The sequence below is a fragment of the Vanessa atalanta genome, chromosome 3 (assembly GCF_905147765.1).
Source record: "Vanessa atalanta chromosome 3, ilVanAtal1.2, whole genome shotgun sequence".
In the NCBI taxonomy this organism is placed as follows: Eukaryota; Metazoa; Arthropoda; class Insecta; order Lepidoptera; family Nymphalidae; genus Vanessa; species Vanessa atalanta.
In genome coordinates this window covers 2,427,496-2,444,180 of record NC_061873.1, presented here as the reverse complement: position 1 = coordinate 2,444,180, position 16,685 = coordinate 2,427,496, and the positions used below count along the sequence as shown (strand labels likewise).

The 16,685-nt window shown below is 30.8% G+C and overlaps 1 protein-coding gene across 4 annotated transcripts in view; it reads right to left on the bottom strand.

Moving 5' to 3' along the window:
• Nucleotides 1-16,685, bottom strand: part of LOC125077080 (protein spire) — a 145,228-nt gene that overhangs the window by 41,303 nt on the left and 87,240 nt on the right. For 3 of the 4 annotated variants that reach the window (XM_047688874.1, XM_047688875.1, XM_047688877.1), the window contains exons 4-9: nucleotides 15,614-15,768; nucleotides 6,927-7,133; nucleotides 3,509-3,538; nucleotides 3,030-3,202; nucleotides 2,683-2,746; nucleotides 1,944-2,058 (exon numbers count right to left, since the gene is read on the bottom strand). In XM_047688874.1, the coding sequence (XP_047544830.1) occupies nucleotides 1,944-2,058; nucleotides 2,683-2,746; nucleotides 3,030-3,202; nucleotides 3,509-3,538; nucleotides 6,927-7,133; nucleotides 15,614-15,768 (744 nt within the window). The remainder of the gene's footprint in view (nucleotides 1-1,943; nucleotides 2,059-2,682; nucleotides 2,747-3,029; nucleotides 3,203-3,508; nucleotides 3,539-6,926; nucleotides 7,134-15,613; nucleotides 15,769-16,685) is intronic. The other variant, XM_047688876.1, reaches the window with a different exon arrangement.

The window sequence follows — 16,685 nt, the reverse complement described above, 5'->3', positions numbered from 1 at the left end:
CAAAATTTCAAAAAAAAGTTAATAAAAAAACCCAAACAAATAATTTAAATTATACACGAGTACAGTAAAAACTTAAATTACGTTTTTTAAGAATATTTTTGAATGAAAACAGGAAGACAAAGAATTGGAAAATAATTAATTAAAATTTTATTTTTCATCCTTTGTTTATTGTTTCCATTCAGGTAATAAAGCACGCATTATCTTGACGTTACACGTAAAACCCGAGAATTAACTTGGTAATTTTATTACGGTATTGTACGCGAAACATAATTTATTGTCACTGTGTGTTGATGCGTTACGAAACTAGATTACGGCCAGATGCAACCTCCCGACTTAAGAGGCTGTAGAGTAGAATATAAATTATAGGCTTAGACAAAGAGAGTAGCGACATCAATCACATAATACACTGAAAAAATATAGTAATAAACTGTTTAAGTTTTAACGTTTAAATACATACTCTAACTTTATTAAGTTTCGCATTTTATTGAAGATTATCATATTATTTAAAAAAAAAAACGCTATTGCAATGATTTTTAGGATTAAAACTAATTATTTAAAAGTGAAGTGAAAGTAGAAGTTATTATACAGAATTATTACACTAAAATGTTAATTTATAATAATAAACTCTTTGCACAAATCGTTCTATTAAGCAATTGCGGTGTGAGATAAATTAAATAGAATACACTAAACCTATGTTTACAGGTGTTTAAAAGGTTTGATTCAAGATGTTCAAATAGTGTTTATTCATTTATATGCACAACTATTTTACCGTCCAATAATAATGATAATAATATTAAACATATTATTATAGGACTGACAAGAGAATATTTAGAAAGAGCATGTGTGTATTGGTCTTGTAAGAGGTAACTTTCTATAGGGAGTAACCTTCCCTTACATCGTCAATATCCACCAACATTGTGTCGGTAGTTGCAGACTAACTCATCCTTTAAACTTCTAATAATTGCTGTTTTACGGTAGACAATTTGGTGTGTGATAACTACCTGGGCCGGTTCGCACAAAATCCTACCACCGAATACCAATTTATTTATTTAAAATAATACGAAGCAAGGTTAGTACCTAGACACAAGTAATAATGTTTGGTACATAAAATATGAATTACAGATCGTAAATAATATCTAAGAGTAGCAGTAGTAGAGTTTGTATGTAAATAAAATCAACTAAAACTTAGCACGAATTGAAAGATAACTAGCGCCTGTTTAAAAATTAATAGCAAAAAAATTTGTTTGTGTAATCGGTATTTTTTAATAAAAAAATATATAATACAGATATCCAGTAAATATAAAAAAATACATCCAAACTGAATTTAGAAAACACTTGTATAATTTTATATCAACTGCGTGATTCAGGTATGTTAGCGTTTCGGGAGTCGGAATAAAGGATTGGGAATCTGGAACAATTAATGATGCTTTAAAATTGGCATGACACTATTGTCATCTAGATGTTGATGGGACTAGGATAATGATTTCATATGTATAAATATTATAAAATAAGAAGAGATTAGAGGTTTTTGGTTATAAAAGTAGACAAAGGTAGTTCAAAATGTGAATTCTATTCGCTAAAAGAAGGAAGGAGAAGGAGGAGTGAGAAAAGTAAAATCATGTAGGTAAATATAATATCTAAAAATCTTGAGATTTCATTTTAAATATGATGACCACATTTCATGTCACATATACATTTCAGTTTCAGTAGAAACTCTAGAGAGATTTCTACTAATCATAGACGAGTTATTTTATATTAAATTATAATAATATAATATACTTTTCGTTCTACATTATGTACACAAGATCCAGGCTTTTTTCAGTTTACGATTTAAAATAATTCCTGTCATTATCGTCGTCACTTTGAAGCATTTATAAGAAGCTCCCATACCGATGAACATTTTCAAATAAATGTGAGAAATTAATAAGATAAAAATTACTTACATAATCGCCTTGAGTAAGGTGTTGGCCTGAGCTGACGGCCCACTTGGATTGAGGCTAGTAGCTGTTCTCGTGGAGTCACTTCCCGTCGCGGTGGTGGTAGCTTCCGTTCCGAAGCCTAATGAAGATTGAAATAAAATTAATTAAACTTAAAATAAATAATGTTATTATTTGTAGTATTATTACCAATTTGATTCAAATTTAATTATGTTGTCGGTGTAGTGCTTAGTTTGTAAAGCTGCTTTGGCTGGGTTTAAATTATTAATTTAAATTGAGAATACTTCAAAATTTTCACTTGTCAGACTTTTGGGGCTGGTTTAATTATACGAAATTTCATTAGACGTCCGGTATTAAAATAAGACAGTTATTACTTTTCAATGCAATAAATATAGTGCATAGGAATCATGTCAAGGCATGACTGCATGCGAGAAAGTGATAATTACCAGAAACTATTACGCATATAAAAAAATATTATAAAACAAACGTATATGAAAATTTTATAGTTAAAAATAATTTTCGAATCCAGCTATTCAAATCTACATTAAATCTATGGTAAATAATTATAAAAAGAATATTTTCTTAACATTAATTCAAATAGTAAATCTTATTCAATACGTTAAACGAAAAACGATGAATGATTATTATCTATTTCTATATTATCACGTTACATCAATAACGTTTTAAGACTTACACCATTTTATTAATTTACTTATACAAAGACAAAACGATTACAAAACAGTACCTTTTTGAGTGGAGGCCTACTTCTAATAAATTCGAGTATCATTGCATGCGCATCCTTCTTGACACTGTAAAAAAAAATTAACAATTTTGTTATATTTTATTATATGAAGCGACATGGTTATCAATTACATACGTGAAAATGCTTTATTATACGTAAATCATTATAGAAGTAAGTATAAAAAATATTAGACATAGCCATCTTTTTATTGCTCATCAGTTGTTTTTTTTTATTTCGTTTTGATTTTTTATTGTCAAATACGTTGAAAGCTAAAATGTTTTCATTTATAAAAATTATGGCTAAGTATTATCGTAAGTACAAGTATTGATTTACGAGTATAATTAACCTACCTTTGCGGTATCGCACCGTCCACTTTTCTCAAAGTATACCGCCTCGACCTTATGTCATCCATGAGTATTTCATACGGAGTCAATTCATATTCTATAGGCGTTCTTGAATAGTTAACTTTCTTTAGTTTCACTCCCATACGCAATTCCCCAATCACTTGCATCCAGAATCGCGCCTGTAATAATTTAATAGCAATTAGTTGTTTGCATTATTTTGCTTCTAAAATATTGACAGGAAACAATTAAAATATTGAAATGCAAATGATGTATCCATTTATTTCAATAATTTCTACAACTAGTGATCTCTATTTATAGCTACATATATTGTTACATTGTTTGTGTTTTATACGGTTTGATTACATCAACAATTATTTTAAAGGTTTTGGAAAATAAACAAAAGAAAAACGTAAATTAATCATGCGCTCTAAGACACTAATAACAACAAAAAAGAACAAAAAGCCTCTGAATATTTAAGTACATACTTGTAAAGCTCTCCAAATCCGTCGGTTTGACTATAATAAAGAAAGTGAAATCAGAACATTGTAAAAGAAAGAACTTTGAAATTGTTATGCTGCTTTACTTTTTTTAAAAATAAATACTCAGGAGCTACAACAAGTCACTTCAGATTAAAAATCACTAGTTGAATTTCATCTTTTGTTGGTACTTTAATAAAAAATTGACAAATTAAAGTTATAAAAACAATCTTATATCATAAATTGTTTTCATAACTTTAAGTTTCAGCATGTTTATACACAATGATTATTATAATCCTTTTCTAAAAAATATTTTAAATGGGAACATAAGAACAATTAGTTTATTTTATTTTATTATCAGGGTAATTTAAACATAATTAATAAATTCATTATTATACATAATCTCATTCATACGAAATAATGACCTACATCTCTAAATTATACTTTATGACTAAGCTGTTATGAATTGAGATGAAAGGATCGCTAGTGGTTTGCGGCTAGTAACGCCAGCACGCTTTAACTAACCTGTCATCATTCTACTACTAACATGTATTAACAGTAACCAGCTACTAAATTCGTGATCCAAGTGTTGAGTAACTCTGCCTAAATGTCAACCTTGCTTAATTTAAGACACCAATAATTTATAATTATGAGCTACCGTCGATAATAATTACAGACTTCATAAACATTTTTATACAAATATTGATTTAATTACGACAGCATTCGGAGTAATTTATTTTCCATATATTTTAGTATTTTCCGGGTTCTCAAACTTTGTTTTGTGATTGTATTCATACATTGGACCGTTTACAGTATCATAATATTCAAATCAATATAGAAACCAGGAGTTGTCAATCTATTTATAACAAATAATAATTACTCTGGTCTATTTGCTCGATAATTAATTACATATGTCTATACTGCGTATGATATGCTAAGTGATTCAGAATCTGTCCATTGTTTATCTGTCCATTCATTATTCTATACTCGATTATCACTGACCGAACAGCTGTGTATATTTATTGCGATTTAATTCAAGAGCATTTTAATGAACTTGCTAAATAGTTAACGAAGATTTACATCACTACTAGACTAGCGTCGTTTTTAAATTCAGCATCGAAAGCGTAAATATGCAGATTTACGTGAAAATATTGTATTATATGTATATTATATTATGTGGTTGATAGGACCCAGATTGGTGAATAGAAAGCTTGTTATATTTATGCATTGTTTAAACCTGCATTCTGTAAAACTAAAAATAGTTCAAATCATTTATGTATTTTTTTCGTGTCGAATCGAGGCATGTCAAAGCTGGGGCACTTAGTATTTTACCGACATCGCTATTAGAGGTTCATGAATATATATAAGGCACATGACATATGTAAAGATGCATTTCATTCATGTCTAACTATGTATAGGCTGTATGGAACTGTGTGAATAACTATTAATTAAAATGTGCAAATAATTGAACTACTAGGTCGTTGACATTGAATTAAAATATTATTATTAAAATATTGCATTTTCAAAATTATACCTCCTTATAAAACTGCGAGCCATTTTAATGTATTTAAGGTATTTTTATGAGTACATCGAGTACATTTATTTCTCACGAGTACATTGTTTTCTGTAAAATTATCAACTTTCATAATTACATTTTTTAGCTTGCGTGAATAATTTAACAAAATCGAAAAATATAAAAAAATTTAAACGCTTTCTGAATATTACATTTATTACGCCGTGGGGCTTTTGAAGTTCTTTGTCAAAGTCTTGAAATAAACTTAACGAATCAAGATGTATCGTAATCGAAGCAATTGTTGTTGCCTACTGCTCACTACGATCACCTGCACCAGGTGAACAGTTCACACGCTAGTCGTACACTGTCTAGTGAGTCGTATAATACAGTGGTTCTCAAATTTGGAATTCATGGAGCTCAAACTTTGATATTTTATTAAGCGAATAATTTTCGAAACATGGCAAGCTTAAATATTAAGACTTGCTAACCTCTTTACATAATGGAAAATTTAAAAAAAAAGAAAAAGACAAAATATAATGTAGTACGTTTCAAAGTATTCATTTAAAAAGCAAAGTATCTTTATTGAATCACATTTGTTTCATCCATTTACGGTTTTTTTTTTATTTATAATATTTTCATCTGGCATAGTTTGTGGTTGTTTAATTGGCTTCTCGATAAAAAAAATATATATGGCTTCACTATATGTAGTTCAAAGAATACTTGTACTCTACAATTGTTCTGCGAACGACGGATTGAGAGCCACTGGTATAGTAGGTAATAGGTATAATCTAATTAATTCAACGCAAAATTCCTAGAGAGCATGCCGCTATTAATATTTACACCGGCATCAGCACGCACGCCGACGCCGGCAAGTTGCGAAATATTCGCATACCATACGTACTGAATTATATATGTAATATTTTGGGTATTCGATTTGTTTTAAGATATTTAATACGTAAAGTTTTGCAAGCTTATTTTGAAGCAAGTGCAATCGCTGTAGAAAAAATCTTAGTTTATGTATATGTATATTTTAAATTAATCAAATTTACGGGAAAATATAATAAGTTTTAAATTTAAATTTTATGTTTTAACACATAAAAACTTTACAATTTTATACTCTCAATTCCCTGGAACTGTCCTACAGATAAGTTTGGGAATGTCCGATTGCTATGGATAAAGAACTGACATCGGAACTTACGAACGAAACCACGACTTATGTATTTAATATTCGTAATGAAACATTACGTATTTGTCATCATGACACGAGGCACGAGATAATTATTCCTGCAATGTTCCACCCACTAGCATATGGAAATAAAGTGATTACTTCATATCTAATCTATATAACGAAATAACAAACCACTGAAATGTCTGTATGAGAAAATTAATTGCTAAGTATTCAATTACTCGCAACAACAATCATGACTGCCCACTTTATATGCAAACCAGTACCGTAACTAAGTAATAATGTCTATCGTTTGATTGGCGTTAATTATCCGTTACATCTACAATTTATTCTATTTACATACCCTGAAATTAATTTTGTAACTTACAACACTTCACTTTATATCGAAGTGAATGTTGTAACATTTATAATTAGATTAAAGATTTACTGCCTAACGCTAAACGCTGTTTATCGTTAAACACTAATTTATAGAGAAATCAACGCAAAAGTTCTTTAATCATTGATGACACTTATTACTTTTGTAGGTAATAGGTAAAACTGATAGAGAATTGGAAGATTTTAGATAATCTCTTGTAAAACCTTTGTCATTTTTAGTATATAGGTATTTAATTTTAGATTGAGCAATCACGAAAATCCATATACAGATATGTATACTTTACAAACACACAATGTCTTTTGTGACCAACAATATATTTAAAGATTTACTCTGGATCGTTGACAAAACTTACCCAATCAGAGAATTGTAGAGTATCGAGATGCGTGGCGGAATCTTCAGCGGCACCGAGGTCCCGTGCTCCTCCGACTCGTACTCGTGCGAGGAACGACGCCAGCTCAAGCGCCTCGGCGACCAGCGCCCTGCACACCGCGCGGTAGTGCGCCGCAGCCGTCTCCCGCGCGATGCGACCGCTGCCACCTCCGCAGTGCCAAATACATCGCTGCGAAAATAAACATTTACATTTTTAAATACGTAACAATAATAAAAAAAAATGATTTTATCTAAATTCTGATTTAGATAACGAGTTCCGATTTACGTGGAGTACCAATTTTCATATTCCGAATTAAGATTTACTTTACAAAAACTAAATCGTTTTTAATAGCTCCAATAGCCCAATAAGCGTGCCACATACAAAGGAACGAGAATTATATAATTAAGCTATCATAAGGGCGCACAACAATCAACAGCCGTCGAGGAACGATTAATCGTAAATACGGTACTTTTAAACTTTTATTCGATGTTTAGTAATTATACCGTGGCTTGTAAATCATTAATTTTAACCGTAAGTTTGGGCAAACAATAGGTAGGTGATTAAAACAAAAGATATACTCATTATTAAATCCCAGTAACAAAGAAATTACGTTTGATTATAATGCAAATTAATTAGTTTGCGTCACATATTTAACAAATCGTTATCTCTTTTTATATGAATTATTATTGTATTAATCCGAAAATATATATGCGTGTCCGGTTGAACGCCTGATTGTATTTTGATACAAATCTTTAAAATCGTCGTCTTGCACGATCAACGAAGGAATTCACATAACAGCGTATTTGCTCTGGGCTTCAAATAAACTCTGAGTATTACGACAACGTTGTCTTGTAAATATTTATTTGCTAAACTATTGAAATATGCATAAGTACGTTCAATTCTCGAGCTAGTTCAGTGTGCATGTTTTAGTTATTTCATCCAGTCATCCCGCATGTACTAACATTTCAATAATGCTTGTCGGCCACACGTAAACAAATTATTTGCCTCCAACATATTTGTATTTACGAACGCAAATTAGAAATACAATGGATTTACACAACTTGTCCATAAGTGGAATTTTTAAGTCAAGTTTCTTTTCACGAGAAAAATTATGTAAAAAAACTTTTATTAAATTTTATAAAATATAAAGCTTGGTGGTAGGGCTTTGTACAGGCCCGTCTGAGCCCGACTGGGTAGGTACCACAGACTCAACAGATATTGTACCGCCAAACAGCAGTACTCAGTATTGTTGTGTTCCGGTTTGAAGGGTGAGTGAGCCAGTATAATTACAGGCACATGGGACTTAACATCTTAGTTCCCAAGGTTTGTGGCTAATCTTTCTTACATCAGTCGTTGTCTACTAGCAGTGGTGACCACTTACCATCAGGTGGCCCATTTGATCGTCCCTACCAATATCATAAAAAAAAAAACTAGATTGTTTTGTCACCAGTAGCAGTAAAATGTCTAAAATTTCAGTTATCTTCGATTGGGTTACACACAAACACGAGGCCGATCCTACTAAACTTATAACGGTAATACGTTACTTTTAAATACGTTTCCGATTTAGTTCCGATCCAACTTCGACTATTCCTAACAAAAATTAACCTCAGCTAAATCGTAACTGATCAATTCTACTTATTTATATCCCTTATTGACTTTTTTTTTAAATTAAATATGAATAAATTAGCTTATTATTGAAATATTTCGGACTGTACAAATTACAGATAAACGTATTTTATTACGACGCGATCCTTACAGAAATACCATAACTTGCGAAACAATTGCAATTATACTTGATGGATGGAAAGTCGATTATTACTTAATATCAAATGTTTATTGATATGAATTTTCGACAGTATCGAGCTATAGTATTTCACGTTTATCGTATTTAAGTCGTTAGCGATATAGCGTTACTATGTTGCGAGTGTTGAAACTGTGATTTATTGAATTCCTTAATTACCTGATTAGCTAATGTAATGATCGGCTTTGATTGGATTTATATTTTTGGGATATTAAAAAAAAATCGATGATGAAACTAGAAACTCTTACTAGTAATTTATTTACTTTTAATTTTGACAAAACGAAACCTGCTTAGTTTCTTTTTTCGGCTTTCTGATTCTTTTCCGAACCGGTGGTAGATTTTACTTACACTATCAACAAATAAGTGCTTCTACATTCAATGTATTTTTAAATCGGCTGCACAAAAACTAATTTTTATATTGTACTCATTATTATAATTCTACCAAAAATCATAGAAAATGACGGTTATAGACATCGAACGGTTAAACGAATGGCTATAGACAACGGACGCCCATGGATAACGCAAGAATAAAAAATATAGTTTAATAAACTTTTAATTATATCATCATTCATATAAAAAGTAGTTAAAGTATATTAAATTCGTATTTTAAGATATATTTTTATTGCTTAGAACCACTTACTGGGTGGACCGGATAATATCTCGCCTTGCTATAATATTGATGAAGTTCAACCGTACTGACCCAGCGACCTACTTCAGCTACGAGATAACATCCAAGAAAAGTGGAGAAAATTGCTCTAAACATTTTCTTTTTACCCTCTGACACTTTGATATAAAGGCAAAGAAAATATTTTGCACAAAACGAGCTTTAATATCATCCCAGTGGTATTTAATGAGACGTCTAACTCTTTACGCTATATTTTATGCAAATATAAATAAAAATGTAGAATATCACATTCATTTTTTATAGTCTTCATGTTTTATCAAACATAGCTAGCATGATAGCTCGGCCACGGCCTTCTCTCTTTTTGAGGAGATGGTTTTGGATTCCAGTCCTGTCTGCTTCAATGCATATTTGTAACAAATATGCTTATCATCTTAAATATGCAATTTACTTGGTGATGTTTTCCTTCATTAAATGAAGTCAACATATTCATCCACTAGAAGCACATGATTTTTTTTTATGCTGATTGAACCTGCAATCAAAGCCATGAATGTTGGGTGGATATATTATGTATATCATAATTGAATCGGAATAAAGTTTTTGAAAAATGTAGGTAGTCCGTTTTTTAGTGGCAACATATCCCTCTTCTTAAGAAAAGAAGTGACATTTGTCCAATAGAGGGTTAGAGAATAACACGTATTTGTGAACGTAAAAGTTTACAAAAATTCCATTACATAAACCCATTAGCAAAAAAAATTTGATGTCTTTAAGAACACTTTGGAGTTAAGCATTTATCACGGCAATAATATATCCGTGAGAGGTCATGGCGTCACACGATCTATCGATAGGGAAACATTAGCATCTCAGATGATATAACAAAAATAACATCGTGTAGTCTCCATAAATGGAGCTCGCTGTAAATAGTTAAGTAACCAATTAGTGCCGCTCGTCAAATCGTACGGTCAGAGGTCAGCAGAAATTATTCACAGAAAACAAAATATTGTATATCCGATTTTCACCTATTATAAAAAGTTGTATATTTTCTAACGGTGATAATAATATAAAACTATATCTTTAATATTCTTGTAAGATATTAGAATAGTTTATTTCAAGAAATATTAAAAAAATGTTGCTATTTTTTATAGGTTTTCATTGTATTGTTTAGTATTATTTACGATATAATTTTAAGGATAACAATTAAGAAATAAAAATATTTACGTATTGAACCTATAATATCTTAGATTTTTTACGGCATAGGATATTTAGGCCATTATTGATCGTAGACATTGCCACCGTAAAAACCACCAAATAAAATTAATTCTTAATTTATAAAACTAACCAGACGGATTCTTTTATACATCGAAACTATAAACCAATTCGACATAACTAATAATATTACTATCTCTGTCTTATGTGTGGATTTAAAAAGAATAAAAAAAACAGTTATTTAGTTTTAATTATAGTTTGATTTACGGTTAATAAAACAGATTTACATACAAAAAATGTATTTAAAATGAGACCTTTAATTTTAATTGCTGTTTACCATTTCCGTTATTGTGTTGTTTGAATGTTTTTTAATTGTATATATCTTTAAGCCGCTACGAGGGTTTATTTTAATTTATATACTCTTTTAAATATATAAAATAATACCTTTAAGCGATAAAAAGTAGAGTACAATGATAAACGACTTTTATTGTAATTACGTAATAAATAAAATAAAAATAATTTATTTATAATTTTATACTTTCACATAATATCGTTAGTAGATTAATTGTTCTAAATAATTAATCACATGATGATATATAATATAATCTTTGATAATTATCAAATAATTTAAGATCATGACGAAATCGTTTGACATTAATCTTCCATAAAAACCAGAGGCTGTAAAAGTTAATTATAATTCGATTTTGATTAACTATATTCAGCATAAATATTAATATATTAACACTATACATATTTCAAAATGTCGACACATTAAAAAGCCCGCCAAAAATTTTCCATATTTTGTTTAATTTAATCGTTAAGTTTGGGCATTACTGGCTTTCTAAATGTTGTCTTGTATAGAAAATATGAAATAGTTTTAAAAAATGCTCGAATCAGATTATATGCCTTATTTATATTCATACTAATATTATAAAAGCAAGTGTAGATTCGTTGTTATCGTTTCCATAGTAAAATTACTAAACAGATTTTGATATAACTTGGCGTGAAAGTAAAAATGCGATCAAAATGGCAGATTAAATAAGTAGCTATTAAAAAAATATATATTGTCTAAACTGAGACTGAATTTGTCTTTTATTCGTTGTCATTATGAAACCATTAAAACAGAACCAAAGAGAATCATTCACGTATAATTAAAAAGACTATTTTAAATTAATTTTCGTATCCCAACTTCTGGAAACAAACTAAAATTACAAGCAATATCGCGGCAGAAAACAAGTATAAACTAATTATTAACCTAACTGACTTTCTCTACTCATAATGAGATACTCGCTAAAAGCTATGTAGATACTTACTTTTATCTATTATTGTAAAATAATAATCACCTGACAGTGAATTCACTTAAACGGGTATATCTGGTCGTCAACTGGATTACTCCAAACGCACCTTATAAATAGGGCTGTCACGAGACATATTTTTATATAAATATTTTTAGATACATTTATTAATAAAAAATATTTATCGAGGATAAAATATAGATGCATTATGTGCAGCATAAAACATTATTATTATTTTTAATGTTAATTCTGAACAAATAAGTTTTTTACCGGTTTTTGTTTTATAAATATTAATATTTTACGGCTGAGTTACAGTCTCATTGTTAATGAAGTTAATTGAATATATATTTATCTTAATACACGTTTAGCTCTTTTGTAATAAATCCACAAAATCAACAAAGATGTCAATTGTATAGAAATTAATATTAAATATTTTTATTAGGATTTTAATGATCGCCTGTAGGTTACTTAATATGTAAAAAAATTAAGAAAACCATAACACGAACAAACATGACTAATTCTTATAACATGTAAAAGGTATCTGATGAAGATTACTTACAAAAATAAATGATGTATACATTGAATATTATTTATTAATTGTTTATTTTATACAACCCTGTCCGTAAGTAATGCAGTGAAAGTGGATGTCATCGCGCACCTATGGCGTATGATGCAACACACGTAACAGACAAAGACGCGGACACTAATATATAATACTTTAAGTGACGAATAGATAAAAAGTCTTAATAGTTACATTAACGTTTTATATATTGCATCATATTACGATGATAGATTTTTATTCGAAATTTAAATACGATTAACATTGTAACGCATTAGATCCTTCACTCAATCTTACTTATAATGTTACAAGCTGCTCGACTTTACTCAGCTATGCAGCGTATGCAGAGGAAGCTCTCAAAGGAATACTTTACCGCCGTTTTTGCAACATTTTTCATCGATACTCCGCACTTATTGGTCGCAACTTGATAGTATATATAGCCTTCCTCGGTAAATGGTTTATCTAAGACTGAAATATGTTTTTAAATCGGTCCAATATTTCAGATTAGCGCTTTTAACCAAAAAAACCCTTGAGCTTTATAATATCCGTATAGATTTCATATCTTAATAGCTCTAGTTTATTTGTGAGGATCGATGAATGGATCTTTGCTGCAGTTTCACGGAAAAAGTCTAAACAAATTTGGCTGAAATTTTAAATAAATATAGCTTAACTTCACGTATAAGCCCCTAACAATCCCCTCACACGAGGGCTTAGACGCGGTCGGCTATTAATAGACTAAAGCAGTGTAAAATATTGTAATTGAAATAAGACTTGATTTATGAGCTATTTAAATATTGAAATAATTAATTATTAAAAAAAATTTTACTATCGGTACATATCGGTTGCTTATTAGTGTCCGCTTTCTATTATGAATCTACACTAACAGAAATAAATATATTTTACATTTTGTCAACTAGATTTATTCATAATATAATGGCTTTTTTTTTCTTATCGTTAATTTAGATGCTAATTGTACAATAAATCTTCTAATATTGAGAACACACTCGACAACTGTATATCCTATTGACATAATCTTTATCGATGAATTTTACACATAAGTACTAATAAATTACTGGAATATCGATCTGTGCACGAACACTTTTTGGGGCGTTTTTTCATTTATTCGTGATTTTCGTTGGATATGGTTGTTGAATTATATAAGAAAAGTGAATATTCTTACATATTATTTGTTCAATACGTGAGAAGACACTGGTGTAGAAATCCCTGAGCCATAAAACCAAATAAAAAATAGCAAAAAGGTATCTTAAAAAAAAAACAAGGACAAGGCTTACAGATTACAATTATAAAAAAAACAGTCGCATGTGATAATATAAATCAAAGAAATTTAAATAGGAATAAAAAGAAAAATAGTCTAGTCTTCTATAAATAATTTAGACTTATGATGTAACAGAGCATGGTTTATTGCATAGAAAGTGGACGGACAAATGGGCCACCTGATGGTAGGTGGTCACAACTTCTCGTGGCGCCGCATGAAATTTTAACCATTCCTTACATCGCTTTTGTACCACCAACTTCGGTAGTTGATATATTATGACCCTTGTGCCTGCAGTTACACCGGCTCACTAACGCCAACCAGTAATAGCTAATATGTATTACTGGTTGGCGGTAGAACATATGACCCATATAGAATAGAGGCGAATAAAATCGATCTTTCAAAGTTAGTCTACGAGTAAATGAACTAGATTTTATACGACAAATATTCAATATTTAGTTACAACATAAAATTGCTAAATAAATATGTCGGTGCTGTGAATGTTACGAAAGGCGATGTCATGTACCATTTTTTATTGTAAAATTCTAATCGATTTTACATATTGAAACCCGATCAATATGATTAGATATTTCGATTACTACTCTAGCAGATTGCCTGATTGCAGATGAGCTTAATTGTTCGCTGATAGATGCTGTCTCAGCTTATGACGTCGATAAGTATTCTCTACAATTACCGTCATCAAACAGCTATACTTTGAAATGTCTTTGGACTAGTCAAAAAAGTGCATGCGCCCCAACAAAGGGGGCATATCGTATTCTTATTTTCTTCTGTATTGACATTTACTGTGTAAATAATAGATTTTTCTCACAATGCGAATGTCTATTGAGCTTTGGTGTCTACTTGCCATTTGCTCGTCTGGCTACTTACTTTAAATAATAGAAAATGGTAACTTCAGTTCGCGCTTAGCTTACAGTTAGCATACAGTACAGTTTAGATGTATCTCTTCCTGTACTTGGTGACCTCCTGACCGATTTCGGGCACGGCGACTATTCTCAACAGACACTATCCAACGCGGGACATATAGTGAAAACTATTCGCTTTCTCCCAGAATCCGATAGAACGACTACGCAAACGCATACCGATAGGATTTGAGAGATTTCAGGCGCAACGGATCAGAAACTACAAATTATTACCCGCTCCTGGAAATTTCTTGACAGAAATACCAACATCTATTTATTGGAACTTTAAAATAGGACCTTAGATTATTGACAAACATAAAAGGTGTGATAATGCAACATTTGAATAATAAGTTTTCTAAAAGAAAGAAAAAATCTCAAAATAATGGCACTGTTTTAATTCATCTATTCATAAACTTTTATCGAAAGTGGTACCTTAAGATCAGGTGACCCATTTGCCAAACTACCTTTGTTTGAAATAAGAAATAAAATAATATTAGTCTGTAGTGGACAAAATTACGGCACCTCCGCAGTTTTTTGTGTTACTGTAACTCATTTTTGTACATTATTACACTCGATATAATCATAGAACTCACTTACTGAATCAATAAATACTTCACGTAGGACTGAATTGACAGATTTATAAATTGACTATTCAAATCATGCCTACCGTGATAAGATATTTAGTAGTTGAATTGCAAATACCCACTTTTAAAAACCATCGTACTAAAATATGAATCATTCGAATCTTTGAAATTGACTGATTGATCTTAAAAATCTTAATATTCTTTATTCATTATCATATTATTTATAATAAGGAAAACATATTTACTAACGAAAATGAATGACATTTTCCTTCATATTTTTTATTGGTTAATTTTTTTTTCACATCGTCCCGTGATGGTCAAATATCTTTTCGATTTTGCCCTATGTTTCTTGGATCGCCTTTTGTTTACTCATTAATTTACCGGGATGCCTGTGTATATAGTAACTCACCTCGATAACATCCTTCAGCATGAACCGCCTCAGGGCGCGGCGTCGTCTCGGCGGCGGCTCAGCATCCCGTTCTATACCCTCATCGTCGGTGTCAGCACGACCGCCCTCTGACGTCTCCGAACCCTCTGATAGAGCGCCGCATTCTTCATCGTCCTCTAAAACAAATTTATTTTTCGATTAAAACTTAATAGAAAAGCGATAACTGTAAGTGTTGCCATCGTCTCGTGTCATCAATTATAAGATTCATATTCATAAAACTTAACTGTTATTATTAGAAAGTATTCCAAATCAAAGGCTGCATTAAACTTTAATGTTCTATAAGCTTTTATGTTTTCATTATAACGTTACAAAGTGTGTCAAGTGTTGCCGCTACATGATTTTTGCCAGGTTTTTTTTCAGGTATAAAATATTTTTTAATTAGATTTTTTCAAAGCATCAGTATCATCGTATGTTTCATTATTAAGAGCCCAAACGACCCACAACTGGAACATCTTGACTCTGAGTTTGACCCGAGGCATCAATGAATCAATGTACTTATAATTCTTTTCGTGATCGGCGGTGAAGGAAAACATCGCGAGTAAACCGTACGTGTTGGATGTTATCTGCCAAATCGCATTAGGGTAGCGTGGTGTAGTAAGATCAAAACCTTCTAAAAACCTTCTTAAAAGGGTGGGGAGTCCTTTGCCCAGCAGTGTTTTAACTTTACTTTTGCTTTTTTTATTAATTCTTTGAGGTTGATTTGCTTTAGCAAAATCCATTATACTTTAAAGAGATACGAATATTGTACCTGAAATGTCACAGCGATACTTCATTATGATTACAAATCTCGGTGAACTTTAGTAATAAATGATAAGGTATAGATTGATTAGACAAAGAGCTCGTTAAATGCACAGTAAGAAGACAATGCCTAATCCTGATGACCTTGATGGCCACGTGTGGACCAATTGCGTGTTGCAAGTCGCTTCGGTCATGCTCTGTTAGTCCAAAGCCTCCTTCACACGGAACGGAGTCTATTATGAATCACGACAGACTTGAGGGTACTAACAACCTAACTGGATGAAATTATTAAGAG